The sequence below is a fragment of the Podarcis tiliguerta genome (assembly GCF_965153285.1).
Source record: "Podarcis tiliguerta genome assembly, chromosome: 12".
Lineage (NCBI taxonomy): Eukaryota > Metazoa > Chordata > Lepidosauria > Squamata > Lacertidae > Podarcis > Podarcis tiliguerta.
In genome coordinates, this window is record NC_139545.1 from 34,797,013 (window position 1) to 34,823,035 (window position 26,023).

Consider the following 26,023-nt stretch of genomic DNA (forward strand, 5'->3'; position numbering starts at 1 on the left):
TAAAGGCTACTAGCCATGGTGCATTGGCTACAAGCCACAATGGCTATGTTCTGCCTCCTCTATTGGAGGCAGTATGCCCCCCTGAAGGCCTATTGCTGGGAACCACAAGTGGAGAGAGTACTGCTGGACTCAGGTCTTGCTTTCGGGCTTTAGAAAGTCACCCAGTTGGCCACTGCAAGAATACTGGGCTAGGGGAATCATTGGCCAGGCTCCTGTGTCCTTAAAGGCAGTGAGCTGAGGCTTGCGATTATTTATATTGCAAACCTCCCAGCAAACTTTGTGGTGTGACGTGTCATGCAAAAATGCCACTAGCAAGGGAATAAACTGATGAATAAAATTACCACTCATGATCTGCATACGAGATAGACATGGCTCCTGCGGTAGCTACGGCTTCCTTCTGCCTTTGAAGCAGCTGAGTTACTTCCAACTGTATAAACTCAGAAGAGAAGGCAGCTTGAACAAGGAGCTGGCAAGGAGCCAGAAGTTCAGCACTTGCCAACAGGCAGAGTAAGCAGCCGTGGCTGAACCTCATCCAATGAAAAGATACCAAGGCAGGGAATTTCCCCCAAGGCGCTCGCCGGGAAATTCTGTTCCCTTCTCCACCCTCCAGGCCCAGACTTGCAAAATCCCCAACCTCCCTCTCTTCCCCCTCCCTTCTCTCCCTCTCCTCTCCAGCTGATAAATGTCCAGGAGTAACAAAGTACTTCCTCATTCTCTTCCAAGCAAAGGGAAGCATCTGTAGTTCCTCCAGCCAGATGCTGCCTGCAGCTGCAGCTGCGCTCAGTAAGTGACAAGGAGGGGTGGAAATACCACAGGCAGCAGAGTGTGGAAGGTAAGTGGCAATTTAAATTGAGAACTTGACAAATCTCACTATTCCCCTTGGGAGACCCACCAAAGTGTTTGCAGAATGCTTCAGTTCGCACCTTCTTTATTGAATGTGATATTTTAGAAACAGGCACCCTTTTCAAGTTAGTCTCTGCTGGGCACAAATGCTATGCAGTGGCTAATCCAAACTTGTTTCTACTTTCCTCCTGCTGTTGGAAATGAAAAAGAAAAGGGCTTGCATACCTTTGGTGACACTGCAAAATGTGAATAGCTGGTCCAAAAGTGTCATTCAAGGCCAGACTAGACATACATAGGCAACAAAGGATCCTGTGGCAACTTTTTAAAAATGAACAAATGGGGAAAGCTTTCTGGGACTTAAGAGTCCATGTTATCCCATGAAGTGGAATGCAGACCTTTTCTAATATGTCAGTTTTGGTTTTTCTCTGTTCCTCATTTTTCCAATCTTAAATTCACTTCTACACATTTCCACATCTATTTGCAATTTTTTTTTTTAAGGTTCTCATGAAAATTCAGCAGCACTTCAGTGTAATTTTCTCAGACACATTTTTTGTGTTCGATTTAGCCCAATATGCACATTTTGGAAAACCAATTTACCCTAATACAGCTCATTTGTATGTTATTTTCACCAACACATGCATTGCTGTGCACACTTTATACTAGTATATGCACCTTTACTATATACATTACTTATCCAAAGAATTGCATTGCAAAGTTCAGAGAAGGGCAGGTTTCGAAAGATGGCTTTGTTTTTCCCCGTTTTGAAAGAGGAAAAGGTACTCCCGGGATTGGCAAAGCGGCAGAGCAGTGGGAAAGGTGTTAGCATTCCCTTTCTCATCACACATTTCTGATCCCCATCACCCCTACAGAAATGGCTTCTCCAGTTTTGGGATTGTACCTTGTGCATCTTGCCCCAAGGCACTGGAAAATTTAGTCTGCTTTGCCATCCAACAAGAACAACAACAACAAATCCACTGTGATGGAGTCACCTCTTCCAGCATTGGGTTTTGGGTACCACTGGGTATTGGGTACCAGGTCTGTGCGTATTTTTGATGTGCTTAATGCAAGATCTGATTTCCTTATTTATAAAATTATTTATATACTGATATACCATAAAATAGCAGAGTAGTGTACAACAGTAAAACATTAAACACCGTAAAAAGCATCTCCCACTTCATGATTACCTAAAACCATTACATATGGCAGTCATGGAGCTGCCCTGTTTTCAGTCTCACTTGCGATTATGTGGTTCTGATGGCTTATGTGGGGGCTTTGTTTTTACACATGTATATATTTTCTTTTGATAGTGTTTGTATGGTTTTGTCACGGCCTTTGCTAGTACAATCAAATCTTATTTACCATTACATATGTGGGATGCAAGAGAAAATAATCTGTTTTCTATTATCTTTATTTGTACCCTCAGAAGGTAGGCTTTAAACGTTATTTGCTAAATTGCCGCCGCTATGTTGTATTACATTTCTTATTAAGCGTTATGGCTAGTGTGCCATGATTGTGCTGGATCCGAGCTAAGTGCACCAAGTTCCCATTAAAATTAATAGTGCTGAGGCTAAAGATTGGCTAAGTTGCCCCACTGATTTCAATAGGGCCTAAGTTCAGTTAGCTTGGTCTAGATCAGTGGTTTCCAACCTTTCTTTGGCCATGCCCCACCTAAGCATCTCTAAAATCCTGATGACCGCCCCCCCATGACATATAATTCTTATTATTCAGAAAGTGAACTCCAATTTATGTGGAGGAAGCCTAAAAGTCCATTAACTGTTAATAACTCATTCTCAAATTGCCCCCCTTAAAAATCAAATTGCTTCCCTGTAGGGCGTGTGCAACCACGGGTCTAGATCTAACCTACTTTATTCATAGCTCGGTTGGTTACAGCATAGCACTGATAACTCCAGAGTTGCAGGTTCAGTCCCTGTATGGGACAGCTACATATTCCTGCAGTGCAGGAGGGGTGGACTAGATGATCCTCAGGATCCCTTCCAAGTCTACAATTCTATGATTTTATTATGCCCAGCCCATGAATAAGGATTGTGGAGGGCAGTCCATCTAGTCAGCGCATCAGCAGTAACAAAATACCACTGTCTCATGACCGGCTTCCCTGATCACATCATTCCACTTAAAGTGGGGGGGGGGGGGATGAGAAGGGAAGAAAATGCAAAAGCTCATTTACTAAGTTATATGTGAAACAGCTGTTCTTTAAAAAATGTAAATATAAATGATTGTGTAACTGAATCTGCAAGCATCTTAGTAATATCAATAGCTCAAGTTTTAATCCTTTCTTTGCAGTTGCAGCACATCATTAATCCAGACAACCACTATTGACAGTATTTCATCTCATCCCTGTAAATCTGCACTTTTATTATTTTTTTTTTTAAAAGTCACTCACTTTTCAGAGAGTTGTAAAAAAGAAAATTAAATGATACATTGAAGTAGCAACCATGACATTATTTTTAAGAAGGAGAAAGACGAGATATGACCTTTCCAAGCTCCTAGAATGGTTGGTAGGGGTGATTTAGAGTCATTTTAAACAGTAATAGCAAAGGAAGTGTTCCAACTGCATACTAAAATATTTGCATGCAACCTCAAGCCATAGTCCACATCACCCGATGCACTAAAGAAAGTAACTAATGAATTGAAAGCACCAGACCAGTGAGGTTCTTGCAAATGTACTCTGTGGTACACAGGTGGATTTTCAGCATACTGGTTCCTTTATCAAAACATCTGCAAAGCTGGACAGGGAGGTTTAGTTTGTAGATGAGGCTTGCTATCAGATATAGGTCATTAATACATAGGGATGTATTAATGACCTACATCCACACCCATGCCCTGCTTTTTATGCCCACGCTTATGCACAGTGCATATTATACCACTCAGAAAGGAAACACAGGGTTACTCATTTAAACTGCAGCAGCATAGATAATAGGATTTGTTTTGTTGTTTGTAAGGAGCACTGACAAAACTGTCAAAATAATGAGGAATAACGTGAGTCATAGAAGCCAACTCCTAGGGGCCCAGGTCCCTTTGACACACCCCCCCGAATAAAATATTTGAGGGGGGCAGGCCCCCCAAAGTTGATGGTCATTGCCATTCAAATGGTGTGTGCATGTGCCGCATCATGTGATCGATTGTGCAGGCGGGGCTTACCTGCCCCCCCCCAGCCAATATTTTATTCAAGTTGGCACTTCTGACCTGAACTTGTTTTAACTTGTTCATATAAGATTTAGAGGTAGGGGCGAGCAGTCAGGTAGCTGGTACCCAACTGCTAGTACTCAATTGCTGCCGGTAACCAATTGTTAACCTGAACCAATTGTTCAGAATGGCTAAAACAAAAATAGACTTCTGGGAACTCCAGATGAACCTCTACAAACGGGGTGAATGTGCAGTGAAATGGCAAATGCAGTTAGATGTGAAGAGTACAGGAATGCACACCGGAGCAACCTCCCCGCCCCATACAAAAAGTTCACTGGACTGGACTGAACAGGAGGAATGGGAAATGAGCCCTCGGTCTGATCAGCTCCTCTCAGAAGAGGAGGGGGGAAGCCCCCCCCCCTTCCCTACAGTTTCAGAAGGAGGAGGAGACAGGGCTGCTTCACAGCTGCGTGAAGAAATGCCTAGCTTCAAGACAGTAGAGGAAGAGGGGGGAGTTAGAGAGTAGCCAGAAGAGATTGTGCAGCAATCCCTCTTGCTGTTCTGGCTTCAAAGATAGCTGTGCAGCCTGCATTCACTCCATAAGACGCACACACATTTCCTCTTACTTTTTAGGAGGGAAAAAGTGTGTCTTATAGTGTGAAAAATATGGTAAAAGGCTTAGAGAAAACACCAATAAGAAGAGACATGATAAGGGATGCGTAAAATTACGCACAGAATGGAAAAAGTAAAACGGGGGAGGGGGAGAGAGAAAGTAAAATTACACACAGAACAGAAAAAGCCCTTCTCATACTACTAAGCTAGAACATCCAATGAAGTGGAATGTTGGTGGATCAAGGATGGACAAAAGAAAGTAGTCCTTCACACCAGGGCATAGTTAAAGTAGGAATCTGCTCCCACAATATGTAGTGATAGCCACCAACCTAAGATTAGACAAAATTAGGGTGCACGCAGCTGCTAATCTATACCTACTAACTGCAATGACCATGGTCTCCCTCCAGTGTCAGAGGCAGTGCTCAGAAGTGGGTGGGTGCACTCTGGTCATACCTCCAGGCTTCCTGCGGCCTGTGCTTGGACACTGTAAGGACATGGTGCTGGATTAATGGGCCTTTGGCCCGATTCAGCAGGGCTCTTTTTGTGTGTTTGATGGATGTAGTGGCATCTTCCCCAGAGGTGTTTTGTGTGTTTTTTAAAGAAGAGAATTGGTTAAAACAAATTAAGAAGAATGGTTTCAGCATGCTGTTTGTTGCCTCTGTGTAGGAGGGTGAACCGGATGCCTTTTAACTGCTTTCCAGCCAAGCCCATAATTAAAAAGGAAAGTATGGATACTTGAAAGAGGTTACTGTTTTTAGTATCATGGTCCCTTTTGAGCACCCAAACATCTTGTTGCCTAAAGAGGACTGAGACTTCACCAGAGGAGCAGAGTCAACAGGTGCAAAATATTGTGGGCTGGCGATACCTGTAACTGCTATTTTGAATATAGAATTTCAACAAATGCAGCAGCTTTCATCATCCCTACATGACAAGACCACCTACTAAACGTCCCTGAGCTAGGAAACTTTCCCGCATATGTTTTTAGACTCCAACTCCTATCATCCCTTACCATTTCTGCTGGAGGTTGGAATCCAACAACATCTGATCATCTCTGAACTAGCTCTCAATCTGTAAATACACTGAAAAATGTAAGGCTGAAGTCCATATTTACTATTATTTATTATAAATCCTAATATTTGCATGATGCTTTTCAGGACAGTGGCCTTCTAAAGCAGCTCACATAAACAATGGCCTGACTCACACATCACTGTAATCCATAGTTGAGCTTAGCTATGGTTTACAGGTTCATTGGGCTTTGTTTTGCTCTTCCTTCTCATAGAATCAAAGAACTGTAGACTTGGAAGGGACCCTGAGGATCATCTAGTTCAGTGTTCCCCAACGTTGGGTCTTCAGCTGTTTTTGGACAACAACTCCCATCATCCCTAGCTACCTAGCTAGCAAGACCAGTGGTCAGGGATGATGGGAATTGTAGTCCAAAAACAGCTGGAGACCCAAAGTTGGGAAACACTGATCTAGTTCAACCTCCTGCAATGCACGCTTCTTCAAAATAAATCATTGTCTCTATCCAAACAAACCACAAACTGTAACCACAAGGTTTGTTTGGGGGAAACAAAGCTCAAGCTCAGGTTCAGGTATAATGCTAAGCCCATCAATAGCTTAGTTGGTGGCCAGCAGCAGGAACAGAGGAGAATCAAAGTGCCTGCAGTTTTAACACCATGCATCAGCATGCTACATGTTCACCTTTAAACCATACTTAAGTTTAAACCATCATTTATAAAGTGACATGAGAGCAAGACCATTCCGCTCATCACTTTTTAATTTTTTTAAATACTTTTTATTAAGTTTCTTACAGATATAACACATATCACAACAAAAGAAAAACAGAGAAAAAACAAAAGAAAAAAGACAAGATCACAAATGTAAACAAAAAATAAAATAAAAACAAGGTACCTAAATACCTAAACAACCTAATCACCTAAACAACTCAAATTAATTAATTAATTAGACTTCTAACCTCATAAACATATTTTGGGCTTCCTCTGAGCCCTCCCATCTGAATTTCCTTGTAATTAAAATGTAGCAGTTTTCTGGTATCATTTTTTTAAAAACACAGTATTCCAATTAAAATAAAATTTCTTAACTTTCCTTTAGGTTCTAAATATTTTTTATTTAATTAACTCTTAATTTAATCCTAGGCCTAGTCTGGTACTTTCAAGTAATTTCTAATTTTTGATATCATAGTAGTTATTCAAATAATCCTTAAATTTCTTCCACTCTTCTTGGTATTCCTCTTCTTTTTGGTCGCGGATTCTTCCAGTAAGGTCAGCCAGCTCCATATATTCCATCATTTTCATCTGCCATTCTTCCACAGTTGGTAGTTCTTGTGTGCTCATCACTTATTTTAACAACATAACTCCACCATTTCCAAACATCTATATCGGGGTGGGGAACTGGTGCCCCCCCCCCAAATGCTGTTGGCTGGGGTTGATGGGAATTGGGAGTCAAACTCTGGACGGCCCAGGCTCTCCATCTCTGACCCAACCTGCTCCAGCTCCACCCAGCTAATCCGCTTTCCTGCGGTTTCCCTCCAGTGATTCACTCAGAGACCAACTATTCCTCACTTGCCCTGCTTCTTCTAGCAATTCTTGTTATTCAGGTGCAGACTGTTCCCTTTGAAAGGACGGCTCTTTGTTTGTTATCCATCCAGGCTCCAGTTACAGATCCAAGTTCTTGAGTCAGCTGTCATTATTTCTTTCCCGTCTGTGTGCTTTCAGATTGTGGCGGAAGAATGTCTTTTGATCTGAAAGCACAAGGGGCTACATTATGCGGCACTCAAAGCCCTGAGGAGCTGCATGATGTGCACTTGCTGTGGAAAAGGCCGACATACACTTCCAGACATGACAAAAGCATGGGAGGCAACAGGGCTTGCTTTATGTTGAGCAAACACCTGCTGCCCCAGTGAGGAATGGAGAGGTGGAAAATACGCTTTGTTGTGTGCCACACACACACATACGAAGACAAATCGTATAGACACTAAAATAAAGTTTTGATGTCCTAGCCAACCCTGTATTTGGGGGCTGAAGAACCCACAGTTCTCCATAGGTGCCGAGAACTGTGGTTCATCAGCAACATCTGCATGGACACAGGTTTTCCATCCCTGCTGTAGCTTGATTTGTAGTACACTGCAACATGTTAAAGAATTGGCCTGCAACTGACCTTTAGAAGTACTAACAATAACTTGGTGTGAAGAGACATGCATCACTACCTGCTCATTTTGTTTTCAAGAGTAACCTTGTTATAAAATCAACAGAGGCAAAGGCACCCATCAATATGACGGGCTGTCAGTTCTGCCTTATAAGCCCATGAGTGCAGTACATTTTTGTTAGGAAGAGCAAAGCACTGCACATGAAAACACAACTTGGGAGTGAAAATCTCCTTCCCTACTGCCAGCAGCATCCTGGTTAGCACTTGGGGTCTTTGCATAGTTTAGGGTTGGTGCTGGAGGAGAATAGAGTCCTTGTGCCTTTAACAGCTGTGTAGCAGGCAGATATTCAGCAGCTTAGGTCTCTTCTAGTACGGAAATGCAATTATGGGAAGAGCTTTACCTGATGTCATTATGTCTGTCAGGCATCTTATTTTATCTCTGTGTAGCTACTGACATGTTTTTCTTACACACACCCAAGGCGACGTGGTCTAAAACACGGAGCCTCTTGGGCTTGCCGATCAGAAGGTGAGCTCCCGTTGCTCTGTCCCAGCTTCTGCCAACCTAGCCATTCGAAAGCACACCAGTGTAGGTAGATAAAAAGGAACTGCTGCGGTAGGAAGGTAAACAGTGTTTCCATGCACTCTGGCACTCATCAAAGTCCTCCATGTTCCAGTAGCGGTTTAGTCATGCTGGCCACATGACCAGGAAAAGCTGTCTGCGGACAAACTCCGGCTTCCTCGGCCTGAAAAGCGCCTTGGACTGGACTTAACCATCCAGGGGTTCTTTACCTTTACCTACACACATCCATTCTAACTGCAACAGAGGATACAAATTTGCATAAGCATGTTTTGCTATTGTCCTTTCCTTTAATCTCCTGTATGAGTTTATCTTTATGTTGGAAGCTCTTTTGTAGTACCTTACATTAGTAAGTACTAAGAGGTCACACACTGTGTTTTTGCAGGCATTTTACCAGCAGGAGCTGGCAGCAAGACCCAATTGCAACATCAAGGAACTTCCCGGTGTCAAACTAGAGCCAGAGGTGTTGTTTTAGCTGCTTGGCATAATGGTTATGACATCTTGCTATGGCCAAGGTTGTCATGTAACTAACGCCTCTGCTGTTAGAAGCACAGTTACCAGGAAGCCCATGATTATGCTGAATGCTATGGGCTTGCAGTGAGAGATGTAGTCAACAATCACCAGACGATCACAAGCAGAATCTTAGCTAAAGGCTAGGGGTGGGTGGAGAAGTTCAGGTTGGCTCAAATTTTAATGCAAACCTGCCTAATTCCTATTTCCTGAAACCATACACAAACCAAAAACACAGCTGTCTTTTCAAATTTCCATTTCTAATTCTGTTGTGCAGTTCTCCAGCAGAAAATAAAGTGTACAAAGATGCTTTTATTAGAGGTGAAATGTGCACAAAAAGCAACAAATTAGGAAGAAGAGGAGGGGCGGGAGGGGCAGGAGGTGGAGGGGGAGGAGTTTGGACTTGATATCCCACCTTTCACTCCCGTTAAGGAGTCTCAAAGCGGCTAACATTTTCCTTTCCCTTCCTCCCCCACAACAAACACTCTGGGGCTGAGAGACTTCAGAGAAGTGTGACTAGCCCAAGGTCACCCAGCAGCTGCATGTGGAGGAGCAGGGAATCGAACCTGGTTCACCAGATTACGAGTCCACTGCTCTTAACCACTACATCACGCCTTATATTTAAATGAAAAATGCCTTATATTTGAAGGGGACACTGAATACCAAAATGTGTGCATTGGGCAAAATTGAATATAAAGATGTGTATATTGGGGGGAGGGGATGAGTACTAAAATGCTGGTGCATTTTCCGAGGGGAAAAAAGAATACAGAATGATACTGAAATGTGGTGACCTGAAAACTGAAAAAATGAGAAACTGATAGACATCAACATGGGGGGGGGGGAATCACCCATCCCTAATCACGGAGTGGGATGGGGAGGCATGGAGGATCATTGGTCACATGGTATAGAACCTAGAAGTCAACAAAAGCTTAGGCCAAAACAATCTGCTAACCTCTAAGGTGCCACAAAACGTTTTGCTGCAACAAACTACAGCTACTCCGCTGAAAGCTGTAACTGGCCACAAGCCGTTATGAACAGTTTTAGCTTATTACCAGTATTTCTGTACTGTCCAAGAACAAAAGTTTTTGTGAAAAATAAAACCATGAGATCTAAAGTAAAATACAATAAAAAGAGGAAATCTAAACATTGTGAAACCAGAGTCACTGTAAAACCAGCAACTGAGAATTACATCAGCGCAAAGGATAAAAATCACACTGTTGAAAACTACCATTATTCGAGATACCTATTTTTTGTATCCCCTACAAGTCAGAAACCTGCATTGTTGCAGTCAAGTGTATATTTTAACACCATGCATAAACACACACACACACACACACACACACACACACACACAAAAACACACATACATACACTCCCTGCTCAGTCCTTTGTAAGCCTGGCTCTACCTTTGAAACTCCCTGGATTTTATGGGCTCATTTCCAATTCACTCCGCAGTTGACTGGACTGGATTAACGCCTGATACTTTTAGACCCTGAACCGTTCAACAACCCTGGAAATGCAAAGAAAACGACTCAACTTTTAAGCCTGGTCTTATGTATTTATGGGAACAGGTTGAGGCGATGAGATTTGCAGCTCTTTCAGTAGTTTGTTATGATTTAGACAACATTAAGCACATCTTTTTAGACCTCTGCTTCATATGTCTCGGGAACCTCCAGGCAGCTTTAGTATTCTCCTGGTAAAAGGCAGAGATGTGAGGAGCAGAACAGCGGCACATTCTCCACAAGAGGATTTATCACCTCTAACAATTCGTTTTATCTGCTGTGTCAAAACTCACGGCGCAGAATCTTTTCGCTGAAAGTATGTGCACTGAAGAAAGGGGCTCATTTCCTTAAAAAATAAATTACACTGATAAATTTGCTGCATTACGAGCCTGGCCCTTGGATCCCCCCCCCCCCCGTTTATTTTGTATTTCTCAATGTGCACCTCATAACAGAAGGCTCTTATAATTCACAACATACTCGTTTTTATTTTATCCCCCCCCCCCCCGTTTTAAGTTGGACATTCATTTCCTAGATGTAGCAATACTGGAAAAACAAAAGAGAGTATGAATGAAGAAAGAAGAAGAAGAGGAAAACATGGGAATTCCAACCCCTTTCTCTACCCCCAGCCCCACCACAAAATATTGGACCAAAATATAAGTGTTTCTGGGAAATGTAAAAAATAAATAAATTCCACATTAGCAATGCTATATCAAGTGTGTTTGCTATGACTCTTGTCTCCCATGACTATTCAGTAGAAGTGGGCAACCTTTTTCAGATTGAGGGGCTCATTCCTATCGGGGGTGTCACATGAGAGTGGTGGGTGGAGCCAGCAGCAAAGCTGGCCATTTAAAGTAATATTTACCTCTCTATCCTCCATCTGGGCAACCAAGAGGCATGATGAGGGTTCAAGGACACCAGCAAAAATATGAAGTAGAGCACCAAGCAGGAGTGATGAGGTGTGTGTGGCCTGCTGATAGTCACAAGGGTCAGACAGGGAGGTCCAGAGGGCCACATTTTGTTCCTCAGGCCTGTGGTTCCCCACTACAGTGGTACCTCGGGTTACATACGCTTCAGGTTACAGACTCTGCTAACCCAGAAATAGAGCTTCAGGTTAAGAACTTTGCTTCAGGATGAGAACAGAAATCGTGCTCCGGCGGCAGGAGGCCCCATTAGCTAAAGTGGTGCTTTAGCTTAAGAACAGTTTCAGGTTACGAACGGACCTCCGGAACGAATTAAGTACTTAACCTGAGGTACCACTGTACTTTACAGTTCCCCACTGCATTACAAGGATGGGGTACCTGTGGGCCCTCCAGATGTTGTGGTCCAACAACATTCAAAGGGCCACAGGTTTCTCATCCCTGCTGTTTGGGCTTGATCTTTGGAGGTAAAACGAGGCTGCGCATACATTGCTGTTTTTCCTAGTAGTCAATGACACCAAAAAAAGCTATCAAAAAGGTCAGTTTTGATTACAAAACTCTTCAGCACAAGAGGGCAATAAAAATTATTCAGGATGTGGGGGTTTTTTGGGTGTGGGGTGCATTTAAAGTTTTTGAACCCCTCAGAAAAGGGGTTTGAATGCGTCTACTCTTGAGTATGACAAAGTTTTGGTCAGAGTAGACCCAACTTAGCCCTTGGGTGGTACAGTGGGTCAGTGTGTTAACCAGGGATGACTGTGGACAGGATTCCCTCATTACAAGAGTTTGGAGTAGATGACCACTGGGGTCCCTTCCAACGCTACAATTCTGTGATTCTATATTCATTAATTTCAGTGGTTCTACTCTGAAAAGCATCCTGCACTTTGTCTCTTCGGACCTATTTTTTTCCAGGCATGTGCACATTTATGTAGGTTTAATCAGCAAGGGCAGCCCTAAAACATACCCCCTTGGCAACTCTAGTCTTCCCCTTTTTATTCCAATTTTGGTGAGAAACAGGGAGAAGGTAAAGCCATAGTTAGGAAAATATATATAGTGTGTACTAAATGCTGTTTCACTTATTTATAGAATTTCTATAGCATTTATTTCCCACAAGAAAAACAAATATATCTCTTTAGTATTTCCTTTTCAAGCACAGGTATATAGCCATAAGGCTGACATAAAAGCAGAAAGACATAAAGTTGCAAAGCAAATCCATGCTGCCACCTAGTGGCCAAATAGGCTCTCAGCATTCCTAAAGCTAAAAGTTTCCTGGGGGTTCATCTGTGCATTTATTGCACCGAATTGTCCCCAGCTAGGGAAGTAGCATAGATTGTTTGAATTCTCTCAGGCTGTTGTAAAGAAACTGGGTTTTTGTTTTTTGGTGTGGGTAGGGTGGAGTGTTGCTCTCAAGTCAAGGAATTACTAAGGAAGTAAGATCCAGTCATCATTTCATAGCCCATCTTTCTAAAGCTGAACAGCATCCAAACAGCTTGGACGTTTCTTTCTGGGTGGGGTAGTGATGATTAGCGTTGTGCCCAAAATATTACCCCACATTTCCTCCCTGCCCTACTATTCCCCATCAATAAAGGAGGAAATAAATAACATTCAAAAATTGTTAAAGGGGAGAGAAAATTTTGGTCAAATTATGACGGGTGGCGTGCAGCTTTCCCCCTCCCCCCATGTTTACCTGACTTTTGAGGTGGCCAAGGTCTGATACAGACGATTTTCCTAAAATATGGCACCCAAATAACTTTTGAAGTCACAAAGGAATATATTTCTTTGACAAAACTATTTGCTTTGTGGTTTTGCATTTCCCACTTTAGGGGGGAAAGAAACTTAGTGAAATGAAAGTGTACCGTATGGGCCCACCTCCCGGCACTACTGCCCTGAACAGGGGGCAGGGGACAGCCAGTGCCGGCTTGGGGAGGTAATGCCGGGAGGCGGTAGTGCCAGGAAGCGGGCACACAGTGCGCTGAGATCTGAGCACTGGCGCTGGCCGCCCCACCCCCCATTCAGGGCGGTAGTGCTGGGAGGCAGCCTGCACCTGCAAATAAGTCTTGAATTTTAAAGGTGCAGCTTATTTGTGGGTGAGGCTTATATTCAAGCCAATATGGTATATAAAAGGAAGGTTCTAGGGACCAAAAAAACCTCCCTGAAGCTCTGATTAAAAACAACAAATTCATGTAAACACACAGTTCCACACAGATCTCTGCATGAAAACTACACATAGTTTGCAAAGAGGTTTTAAGCTGAGGTTAAGTTCAGAACAACAAGTCACATAACAGAAGCACCTCTTGTGTTTTGTGCTGGATCCCGAGAATACTTGCAAAAGGAAACTGCATAATCCCACACACACACACTTGAATCTCTCAAGATACTGAGAGCATCAGAAAGTCTTTTTTCTAAGATGGCTGGTCTCTTGCTTGTTCTTGCACACCGGTGAGTGAGCTCAAACAGTGCAGTGAAATTGCTCACTAACAGCATCCTCTGGAAGGTCTAGTTTCAGTTTCTTGTAAGTTAACCTTGCAGGATGTGCTGCTGTGCCAAGAGAAGTCAACTATTAAAAGGAGCAGTATATAAAATATTAGCATACCTCAACAGTTTTCATACCAACAGGCACATTTCTAACACACACATTACTGCAGATTCCAGCAGGAAACAGGACATATTCCTGTGACCTTATACAACCCTCCTTACTGATCTGTAAATCACGGAGCTTGAGTTATTTGAGAACTAATCTGAGTTATTTTATCCCTAGCGAGTGCAGATATAAGGTTTAATATGTACAATCTTGTATATTAGTAGGTGACCATCGTGCCTGTCCATTATGGAGAAGAACACTACAATGATTCCACTGACTACAGATGTACCTAACAAGAAGGAGACGGTGTGCATTTTTGGAACAGGCGATTTTGCAAGGTCTCTAGGACACAAAATGATGCAGTGTGGCTATTCTATAGTGTTTGGAAGCCGAGGTGCTCAGACTTCTTCTCTGATCCCTGAAGGAGCCACAGTGCTTTCTCATGCAGAAGCTGCAGAAACATCTGCTGTTATCATTTTAGCAGTCCACAGAACACATTACAGCTTTCTGGAAAACCTAAGGGAAGTTCTCTGTGGGAAAGTGCTGGTGGATGTGAGCAACAACCTCAAAATAAACCAGCACCCGGAATCCAATGCTGAATATCTTGCCCAGCTCCTGCCAGGCAGCAAAGTGGTGAAAGCATTTAACACCGTGTCAGCCTGGGCTCTGCAGTCAGGTGCTCTGGATGCAAGCAGACAGGTAATGACATCTCTGGGGCAAAAGATGCTCACATTTAAAGAGACCTGAAAGGTGAAAACCCAGTTCTAGATCTTCATTTTGCAAATCCTAAAGCATTTCTTCCAAGTTCAAAGGCTCTCTAGGTGAACTGCTTATGGCATAATATAAAACTGTTTCTAGACTGGAGATCTAACCATCTAAGGCTGGCAGTCTTAGTTTTATATTGTGGCCCCAAAGAGCTGATAAGAAAGCAGAAAGTTTGCCTCAAGTGAGAAAAGTCCAGCTTTTAATTTTCTTCTTTGTGGGGGAGGAGGGAGGTAAAGGGCACTTAAGGAAAATCACAAGCCCTAGATCAGGGTTGGGGAACCTGTGGGCCTGCTGTTGGACTCAAGCTCCCATCAGCCTGAGGCATCATGGCAAATGGTAAAGGATAATAGGAGTTATATTCCATCACCTGGAGACCGCATGTTCCCCATTCCCTGCCCCCATTTCTGATTCTTCTGTTTTAGCCAAATTCTGGTCAGTTGATAGCCTTCTAAAAACACGAGCTAATTGCGGGCATTAGACCTACTCTGGCAATTCAAACACAGCTTCTTATTGAAGTCAGAGCAGTGTTCGAAAGCAAACACTGGCAATAAATAAGGTCTCCCTTCATTGTGTTGTTGTTGCTGCTGTTTTGCTCCAGGTATTTGTCTGCGGAGATGACAGCAAGTCAAAGGAAAAGGTGATGGAGATCGTCCGAAGCCTTGGTCTTACTCCATTGGATAAAGGGTCTCTCTTAGCAGCAACGGAAATTGAGAATTACCCTTTGCAACTTTTCCCGATGTGGAAATACCCCATCTATCTCTCCCTTGTCCTCAGTGCATTCATCTTCTTCTACTGCGTGGTCCGCGATGTGGTCTATACTTATGCTAAGAAACAAGTGGACCGTTCCTTTTTTATTGCCATCAGCATCCCAAACCGGGTCTGCCCTGCTGTGGCACTCATCCTCCTCGCTCTGGTTTACTTGCCTGGGATCTTTGCCGCTGTCCTCCAGTTATACAGAGGTACAAAGTACAGACGCTTTCCAGATTGGCTAGACAAATGGATGCTCTGCAGGAAACAGCTTGGCTTGGTAGCCCTGGCTTACGCTTTCCTCCATGTTTTGTACACACTCGTGATCCCTATTCGGGGCTATGTACGATGGAGGTGGAGCTCTCATGTCATTGCACAGGTAAGTTGATGTTGTGCTGTTTCTTCTCCCATTCCACCACCAGCACTGAGGTCTTTGAACTTTGTATGGGGATGTGATGCAAGCAGGGCTTTGAAGCCATCAAACATAGCTGTCAACTTTTCCCTTTTCTTGCGAGGAATCCTATTCAGAATAAGGGAATTTCCCTTTAAAAAGGGGAAACGTTGACAGCTATGATCAGAAACATCGCAAGGGCTCAGGATATCGTGCTTGCTGCTCTCCATCTGGCACAGATCATGCCCTCCCTGCTTCTCCCTATGCTCCCATGGAGACATCCGAATGTAAAAGAGAGTACAGTGGTACCTCGGGTTAAGTACTTAATTCGTTCCAGAGGTCCGTACTTAACCTGAAACTGTTCTTAACCTGAAGCACCACTTTAGCTAATGGAGCCTCCTGCTGCGCCGCCGGAGCACAATTTCTGTTCTCATCCTGAAGCAAAGTTCTTAATCTGAAGCACTATTTCTGGGTTAGCGGAGTCTGTAACCTGAAGCGTATGTAACCTGAGGTACCACTGTAAGGGGTGTTCTCGGGCTTCCAGTAAGAGCAGCCATTGGTTCTTACTGGGGGGGGGGGGACCTCAACTGTTTGAACCCCAGTTGCCATTTAGAACCTCTAACTACCACCAGCCATCTTAACAGTAAAAGCAAAAACTACGGGGCCTTTATCCCATGCTGCCTCTGGAAGGCAGATGGTCGTCCGTCCGTCCCCACTCACAATACCGTTACCACACTAAGGATGAAGAGCTGTTGGAAAAGGCTGTGAAAAAATTCTAAGATTCTGCTCCTCTGGCACTTTTCTGATTTACGATTTACTAGTGCTCTGAAGCCTAGAGACTGGTCAAACACTTCAGTCTTAAAAATGAAGCCAGATAAACTCCATTCACCAACCCCCACACATACCCTGCAGTTGGATTTGGGCCCAATTCAGATCCACTGCCTAGTCACCAAACATGTCGTATCACAGCATGGAATTGACCCCCTCTTGCCTGCTCTTCATTCATGACACTGTCCACCATGTAAGGTTCTGGACCTTTCAGAGGCGGACATTTGAACAAGGTCTGTGCTTGTCAGGTCAAGCAAGCAAGCACATCCCACAGGGAAACCTTGTAAAACTTCTGTCACCTGCCAGAAACAAACTTCCCTACACAGCTGACAGAAACAAATGTTGGCAAATCTAGAAAAGAGGGAATTCCATTTTATCTCCAGTCTTTACCATTCTAAGACGATAGAAATTTCCTGACTTTTGTCAATTTGATGTGCACGTACAAAACCTGTCAAGAGCACCTTGAATATTTCACAATATTAATTTAAAGCCATTTTATAGCTGTATTTTAATCTGTCTGTACCTACTGTGTATTAAAAAGCATTTTTAAAACTTTTATCACCTTAGGTGTTGAACAACAAAACAGAACCATTGACCAATGAAAGAGCCTGGATGAGTGACTCGTATGTTTCTTTGGGTATCTTGGGGTTCTTTCTGTTTGTCCTCCTGGGAATAACATCCTTGCCCTCTGTCAGCAACAGTGTCAACTGGAGAGAGTTTCGCTTTGTACAGGTAAGAGAGCTTGCTAGCCAGCAAGCTAACTTTTCTTCTTCCTCACTTTCAGTGTGTTCCTATGGACATTTCTTCAGAAGTAAAGCCCAATTATCCTGGGGCATCTGGTTGGCTACTGTGGTAAAGAGGATTCTGGGATATATAGACCGTTAGTCCAATCCAGCGTGGCTCAGGTATGGAGAACCTGTGGCTCTCCACACTTTGCTGGACTACAATTTCCATTCCTAATATAGAAGCATAGAATCATAGAGTTGGAAGAGACCACAAGGGCCATCGAGTCCAACCCCCTGCCAAGCAGGAAACACCATCAGAGCACTCCTGACATATGGTTGTCAAGCCTCTGCTTAAAGACCTCCAAAGAAGGAGACTCCACCACACTCCTTGGCAGCAAATTCCACTGTCGAACAGCTCTTACTGTCAGGAAGTTCTTCCTAATGTTTAGGTGGAATCTTCTTTCTTGTAGTTTGGATCCATTGCTCCATGTCCGCTTCTCTGGAGCAGCAGAAAACAACCTTTCTCCCTCCTCTATATGACATCCTTTTATATATTTGAACATGGCTATCATATCACCCCTTAACCTCCTAACCAATAGTATATTGGTTAGGCTGCCTAGATGATGGAAGTTGGAGTCCAGCTTCATATAGAGGGCCACATGTTCCCTTATCCTAGTCTTAATATTTGTCTGGAAATGAGAAGGAAAGGGGCCTAACACAATCCAAACCACCCATTCAGGAAGTCTTCAAAGACACTTCTCCAGGTTCCCTCATTTTTGGGAAATTAATCACTCCTGCAAGAACTTCTCCCTGGCTGCTGCAGATAAGAGATGTTTTGTTCCTACTCCTTGAACTTTTATGTGTTTATGTCAGGGCCATTTGTTTGCAAAGGTTTCTCATTAGTCTGATTGTAGCTTTTATGAACGACATATTGTCGAGTTTGTTTTTTCACATCTGGGAAAACCAGTAATCACAGGTTTTAAAATTAAAATTTTTAGAAAGTTTTAAAAGTAAAATACACCAAAAAGCTGGTGGATAATCTAAAAATAGATTATACATACTTTTGCTAATCCTCCCTATAGTTCATTTCATGTATCTAACCCAAAGAAGAGAACTGTGCCTCAAGGCCTGATTACCGTATTTTTCGCTCTATAAGACGCACCAGACCACAAGACGCACCTAGTTCTTGGAGGAGGAAAACAAGAAAAAAAATATTCTGAATCTCAGAAGCCAGAACAGCAAGAGGGATCGCTGCGCAGTGAAAGCAACAATCCCTCTTGCTGTTCTGGCTTCTGGGATAGCTGTGCAGCCTACATTCGCTCCATAAGACGCACACACACTTCCCCTTACTTTTTAGGAGGAAAAAAGTGAGTCTTATAGAGCAAAAAATATGGTAAATGTCCTGCCTCTATGATTGAGAGCTTCCTTTGCACACATTGGTGTTGAAAGTTAGCATAAACCTGGCAACAATACAGCATTTGAAGCCATTATCTTAATGCATTATGAACTGCTGCTCAGCCCTGTGGGCAAACTTGCCCAAAGACACAATGGGCTTCTTTATCCCATCTTGACCAAGAAAATTGCCAGCCGGAATCAGTAGGAGAATTGAGTTTTGGTCATCTGTTGATAAGAGAATAGAATGCTTTCTGATTTGCTGCCATGTATCTCATAATAAGGAAGCTAGCTTTGCAATCATGTTTTGTTTGTTTTCTAGTCTTATCTGGGCTACTTGACGTTGGTGTTGTGCACTGCCCATACACTGGTCTACGGTGGGAAGAGGTTCCTGAATGCTGGCACCTACCCATGGGGCCTTCCTTCCGTTTACATCCTCTCTCTCATTATCCCCTGCATTGTGTTGGCCATGAAGTTTTTCCTCATATTTCCATGCATCGATCGGCCGTTAACTGATATTCGACAGGGCTGGGAAAGAACACCCAAAGGCAAAAGCCAAACAAACAGCAGCCACTGCAGGTCAGCTGTATAAGCTCTTAGCAAATGTACAGTTTCAACACACATATCTGCAATAGCAAAAAAGCGCAAGCAATTTATACGCGTTGAAAATAAGGTCAAAAATTATGTGCTCCATTATTACTCTGCAATGTAAGGCCCAGCAACTCTCAGCGGAAACTGGTCGATATTCATCTAAGGTGTTTGGAGGACGAGTGCACCTTCCTTTTCTGGATTTGAGACTGAAGGAAGCCATTATCGTCTTTGCCCTATCTCCTCTGTGTAAGAGGAGCCCAACATGCAGTGGGCCACATCTGAGAATATGAATTACACTGATGATGAATAAGTTTATGGCAGCACTCCCAAACCAGATTGCCTTCAGATGTTTTGCACTAGTTCCCATCAGCCCTGATGACTGATCAGTTCAGAACATTTGGAGGACATTAAGTTGGGAAAGGCTGGTCTATAGACAAAGCAATAATAAATTTGAACTATGGCTTTTGGTCTTGCTCTGTGCCTTTTCAGATTTATGTTCTCTTTCAAATTGGAGCAGCACTTTAAAGGTTCCTAAATTGACTATGATTTCCTAGGCCATGTATACTGGCTACACACCTGCAATTTCCTCTCATTGTGATGGAAGATGTTCATGACTTTGTGGAGAATGTGTTGATAGTCAAACACAATGGATCCCCCCCCCCCCCCGTATAAATTCATGGTCAATGGACTTTGTGGTTTTGGACTGGATTTGAATTGGAATTTTAAATTCATTTTGCTACGATGGATTCAGGATCCAACAAAATCGTTTAATTATAGTGTTTCCCTGCATATACCTATGAATAAGGTTATGATTAAGCTGCACTTACTAGCTTAATCAATAACAGGCAACTGCTTTTATTCAAGCTTCTTGGGCTCCGATACTGCCTACTGCTGTATATTATGTATTGTATTTTTTTACCATTTTTAATAATATTCAGTAAAACAAATGCCTTTTTTTCCACACAAAAATCACTAACCTTGGTCAGCGTACCATAAACAGATCCTATTCATAAAGCTCTATGCAGAAACTTTGCTAACCAACATTTATATTCTGTATATCCTGATCCTCATAATAAAGTTTTAAGAACAAAGTCTCTTTGCTGCACCTACAAGTGTGGTCATGGGTGGTCGCGGATCAGATCCAGGTGCTGGTAGAGGAAACTGATTTTCCAGATCAGGGCGACCCAACATTTCATATCAAGTGGGCCGTAAGAGTAAGTAAAGGTAAAGGGACCCCTGACCATTAGGTCCAGTCATGACCGACTCTGGGGTTGTGGCACTCATCTCGCTTTACTGGCCAAGGGAGTTGGCGTACAGCTTCCGGGTCATGTGGCCAGCATGACTAAGCTGCTTCTGGCAAACCAGACCAGCACACAGAAACGCCGTTTACCTTCCTGCCAGAGCGGTACCTATTTATCTACTTGCGCTTCATGTGCTTTCGAACTGCTAGGTTGGCAGGAGGGCCATAAGAGTACTCGTTTGCAAATACTCATAGACCAGGGGCGGGGTACCTGCTGCTGTATGGACTCCGGCTTCCATTAGCCTCAGTTAATGTCGCCAAGATCAGGAATAATGAGACCTACTTATCTCCCATCCCTGATGTCAACTCCAGATATAGTACATGTTGGCATTTGCTTCTCTATTTACAAAAGCGAACTTGCAGCGCCCCTTTGCCACTTTCCCCTGTTAAAAAAGAGAATCTAATTCAGGATTCTTTGACTAAAAAGGCAAATACTGGAGCGACAGTCTGCCACAGAGAGCAAAACTACAATCCTCCTGTAGCTGATGTTTCTTGAGCTCCTACGATGAAGATATTGACTTGGAGAATATTGTTCTTGCTGTTGAAGTGACATGACTCTTAGCCGCCATGCAGAGAGACATGTCTAGCACAATGGGTTTAATTGAATGTAAAGAGCTCTGAGTGGCTGGAGGTAACACTTCCAAGACTGTTGGGTACAGTTGGTTGTCAGGAGCTGCAGAAGGCATTGACATCTATGGGCCGAATTGTGAAGCTTTACATTGGCTGAGGTTTGGTTGGCGCTAGACAAATCCAAGGAAGCCCTATGCCAATCTGCTTAATATGATTGGAGGTTATGGACCTGTCAGTCTTGGTGGGGTGCACCCCCTTATCAGCCACCACTGCAAAGCACAGAGCGGGGGGTGGGGCATTGAATCTTAACTGAATTATCGTATTACATTCCACAAGTGGGTCCTACAACAAAATGTTGCAATGTGGAGCACTGGCGAGGAAGGCGCGCATGGGGGGTGCACCCTGCCCCGGGTGTCAGGCATGAGGAGGGTTGACATCGCCACATGCCCCCCCCCACTCACCATGCGGGCAACAGACAGCTAGGGACGCTCGCCATGCGGGAGGCTAGTGGTGCCCCCCATGCTCACCTAGCAGACAGTGGGCGGCTAGAAACATTCACTATGCGGGCGGCTAGTGGCACCCCTCCAGCGCTTACCATGTGGGCAGTGGGCGGCTGGGAATACTTGCCGTGTGGGTGGCTAGCCCTGCTCCCTCGCCACTCCGGGTGCCAGGGCAGATTGCTCCGCCCCTGATGTGGAGTGCTTCTATTCAGAGTGCCGGTCAGTCATGCCCTCATCAAAATGGCTCAAGCAATTCAGCAAACAGCAAAATACAGTTTTCATACTTTTTGAACTTAATTGCCTGTAGGGATTGATTCTGAGGCTTAAGTGCAAGCAAAAAAGATCATGGCTGCAACATCAGGTAACTGACAGGTGGCTTTTTCCTTCCATCTTGTTCACACGTTTTTCACTTCTCAGCAGCTCTGGTGTTATGCTTCATGACCCAAGCTTTGCAAGAAACTCAGATTCGTTACTGAAGAGAAAATTTGCAGAGCACTGGAAAGGTTATGGGGTGAGGGAGATAACACACTCATTAGCAGACAGACATTTTTGTGTGAAGGTGAAGAAAAGGTAAAGAAAAATCAGCTTGACAGTTCCATTTCTTAGAGCAACCTTCACCCATCTTGTGCCTTCCAGATGTTTTGAACTACAATTGACTATGCTGTGGCAAACAACATCTGGAAGACACCAGTTTGAGGTTACAGCAAATTTCTTTTCCCCTGTTCTACAGTTAGCTTTACCTCCCAATTGTTCTAGAGGTGAACTACTGACAAGGCTCAGAGAATTGGAGTCCCTATTTAAAAACAAAATAGATCAAATATACTTATTTACGGTATATGTGAGTAAATTTTATATATAAAATAATCCACCAACCAGCTGCAACAGGCCACTCTGTTAAAGGTGATGCCAAGAAGATTGCACCAATTAGTTTTTCATATTTTTTTGGTATTATGAAATGGCTGAATGTGCAACTTACGTTTCAACAGGTATTTATGTACTGTGCTAATATGTTAACAACTAGTTGAAGGATAAAGAACACATCTCTTGCTGTCAGGAGAAAGATGCAACTCCTCACACTGACACCCTCCAAAAACAAAACAAAAACACCCTTCAAGAGCCACAGTAATAATTTGAAATCACCAAATTATTCAAAAAAAATTAAGGACACACAAGAGGACACCATAATCATATTAAACTGAGTCATATTTACTGAACGTTATAATACATGAGTAAAGGTAGAAATTAGTCATTTTGTCTTAAATATGCTCATAGTAATGTTACTATGGAAAAAGTGTGTGCTAGCTTCATGAATTTTGATGCTCATGGAAGTTAAGTTGCATTCAAAGCTGTAGTTATTAAGGTTCTGCATTATCATTTGTCAAAATTTCAGCAGGAGAAGGATTGAGACAGTTCCAAACAGTAAAACAATTAAAAAATGCCATATGGTTCAGCCTCCAATAGTGAATACAGTGCTTGTTTTTACCATATCCACAAGACAAACACGCTACTGCAAAAAAATCAGCCATTGGATATATAGTACAACAAAGACATTGTAATAGAAAACATTTGCAGCAGTAGATTTAAGATGTCACAAATAACAACTGCTACTTGAAAAACATTGCAATAATTCTAAAAAGAATTTGCCACCCAAAGTTAAGGGTGTGTGTGTGTTTAAATTCCACAGATAATTAATGGCACTAAAAGCATATTTACATTACTCTCGGACTGTGGCTAGTACGTAAATAATACAGTGGTATCTTGTTGCTCAAAGATTGTGCAAAGGTTTACAGTTTAATATGCACCACACTGTGTGCCCTAGCGAATACTACACAGATTCTCAACACAGGCAATCAGCAGGAGTTATTAGACCAATATACTTCGTATCTTTGTATTTACAGACTTGCTACTGTATGATATTTTATAGTTAACAACTAGCACCACTATATTCAAAGGGCAGTTAAGCAAGTGCTTCTAAACTGGTTGTAAAAATATACTTTGCAAAAATTGAATATGTAAGGTCTTAAGGCCTCTCAGGCTTAAATAATAATAATAATTGTGTCCACTGTAAAACGCACGGATTTTGTCTTTTGTTTGCATGCATCTCAAAGGAGAATTGGTAGACAACTTTGTGGTTCCTGGGAGGGTGTCTGAGAAGACTATAGGACCCTCTCTCTCTATGGGTAGAGAGGCAGGTATGCCCTTGGAATCCCAGCCACCATGGAAAGGGCCTCTGTCATTGCCTCTCTGTTGTCACTGCTCCAGAGGAGAGGACAAAAGGAGAGCATATCAGAGTGGATTTCCCATTTGCCCAGGAGTCAGTGTGCTTCTTTCCCGCCAGCTTCTGCCTAGTTGGTGTAAAACCTGTGGGGCTCAGAAAATGGTGGCTTTACTGCCAGATATTCTCTCCATCCCCTCACTGAATTGCTCTGCTCAAATCTATTGGCAGGATTCAGACTATGCCATCTTCTACCACCCTGATTGTCAAACTGATATGGTGTATCCTACCATTGCACCATCCCTTATCAACCTATTCCAGTTGGTTTATTCCACTTTCATTTTTCCATGGTTCTAAATTTCCTGTAGCTACAGCAGTTAGCAGAGCTATTTCTGGTACAAGATCACGCCTCTAGCGTGTGGGTTTTTGCTTTGTTTTTAAGCTGTGTTGCCTATCCCTAGTAACTTCCACACACAAAAACCCAGTTGTATCCAATGTTAGTCCTATTCAGAATAAACCCATTGGAAATTAATGTGCATGTCTTAAGAACCATTACATTTACTGAGTCTACTTTAAATAGAACTAAGTTGGATTCCACCCATAATACTACTTCATTAATAAATCATGCTGCAACTAAAATATACCTATATATGTTAGAAGAAAAATTGTTGTAAAATATTTCTTGTTTTCAAAGTTAAGAAAATGCTATTACTATGTTCTGAGTTTAAGCTGTTATTGTTTTTAAACATAGGCTGGTTGCTGTGGCCCAGCTGAAAAGCACTGGTTGACCCTTTCCTTGGATTTTAGCTCTCCAGTTGGTCTTGAAAATGGCACCAAGCGTGATACTATTGCTGTGTTTACATTGGCAGTCTAAGGTAGCATGCCTCTACTCACCTGGGAGTTGGCCAAGTACTTCTAAGTGAGCATACATAGACTTGCTCTGTATTATTGTTGTTTATTGAATTTATATACCGCCCTTTACCCGGGGGTCTCAGGGGGTTCTGTAGAGGTTGTAACACGGAGTTACAGAGTTACTTCTGACACAATTTCTCTACAAGGTTGGGGGACCTGTGGCCCTTCTGCTGTTGTTGAACTGCAGCTTCCAGCATTCCTGACTATTAGCCATTCTGACTGAGGATGATAGGAGTTGAAGTCCAACAACACCTGAAGAGCCACAGGCTCCAGAATTCTCCTGTGGAACTGAAACATCTTTTCCATACTGTATGCCTGCATGTAAGGGAGGGATGGGGGAAGACACGGTTCGCTAAATTTTGCTGGGACTGCAGCCTCCATCATCTCTGTCATGCTGTTTGGGGATGGTAGGAGCTGGGAATCCAACAACATCAGGAAGGCCACATGTTCCCCTGAAGTTAGGAATTACAGTGCTTACATGATTTCTCTGCAGGTCAAACATACATAAAGGTAAAGGTAAAGGTACCCCTGCCCGTACGGGCCAGTCTTGACAGACTCTAGGGTTGTGCGCCCATCTCACTCAAGAGGCCGGGGGCCAGCGCTGTCCGGAGACACTTCCGGGTCACGTGGCCAGCGTGACATCGCTGCTCTGGCGAGCCAGAGCCGCACACGGAAACGCCGTTTACCTTCCCGCTAGTAAGCGGTCCCTATTTATCTACTTGCACCCGGGAGTGCTTTCGAACTGCTAGGTTGGCAGGCGCTGGGACCGAACAACGGGAGCGCACCCCGCCGCGGGGATTCGAACTGCTGACCTTTCGATCGGCAAGCCCTAGGCGCTGAGGCTTTTACCCACAGCGCCACCCGTGTCCCTCAAACATACATACAGCCCTATAAAACAGCTCTTAGCACAGCTGGAGATGCAGGACTTATCTTTCACAAAGAGGCTTCACATGAATAGGTGCTGTAGTGGTATTATTACACACAGAACAACAACTCATTAAACATTTCTCTGAAGGACAACCATGGAACTGTCAAAGATTACAGCAAGAGGAGTCAATTTTTTAGTAGAGTGACATGGAACACTGTCCCAAATGCCACCATAGATCCTGCTTAAAAGCTGCTCTGTAGACTGTTTCACATTTGCACATCTGGCTATTTCAAGCTCTGATGCTATTAAAAAGCAGTTTTTATGTTCCCCTGGACACGAGATGAGCTCTTTTAAACTCAGTTGGAGCTGAG

General features: G+C 43.3%; 2 protein-coding genes across 4 annotated transcripts in view; one reads left to right on the plus strand and one right to left on the minus strand.

Annotated features, from left to right (window-relative positions):
* The window catches only part of ZNF804B (zinc finger protein 804B), a 334,148-nt gene that overhangs the window by 306,177 nt on the left and 1,948 nt on the right, over positions 1–26,023 (minus strand). The gene's annotated exons all lie outside the window — the stretch shown is intronic.
* Positions 349–20,378, plus strand: STEAP4 (STEAP4 metalloreductase). Of its 2 annotated transcripts, none has more exons than XM_083405796.1 (5): positions 349–832; positions 14,070–14,547; positions 15,212–15,739; positions 17,147–17,311; positions 19,019–20,378. In XM_083405796.1, exons 2-5 carry the CDS (start codon positions 14,095–14,097, stop codon positions 19,286–19,288), a joined length of 1,416 nt encoding a protein of 471 aa, XP_083261922.1. In that variant the 5' UTR covers positions 349–832; positions 14,070–14,094; the 3' UTR covers positions 19,289–20,378. The 2 variants fall into 2 exon arrangements, with proteins under 2 accessions (XP_083261922.1, XP_083261923.1); XM_083405797.1 differs by having other exon boundaries at positions 524–832; positions 14,073–14,547.

Coding starts and splice junctions, on each gene's coding strand:
- STEAP4 (XM_083405796.1), top strand. CDS start 14,095: ATGGAGAAGAACACTACAATGATTCCACTGACTACAGATGTACCTAAC. Junction 14,548..15,211: donor CTCTGGATGCAAGCAGACAG/GTAATGACATCT, acceptor GTTTTGCTCCAG/GTATTTGTCTGCGGAGATGA. Junction 17,312..19,018: donor GAGAGTTTCGCTTTGTACAG/GTAAGAGAGCTT, acceptor TTTGTTTTCTAG/TCTTATCTGGGCTACTTGAC.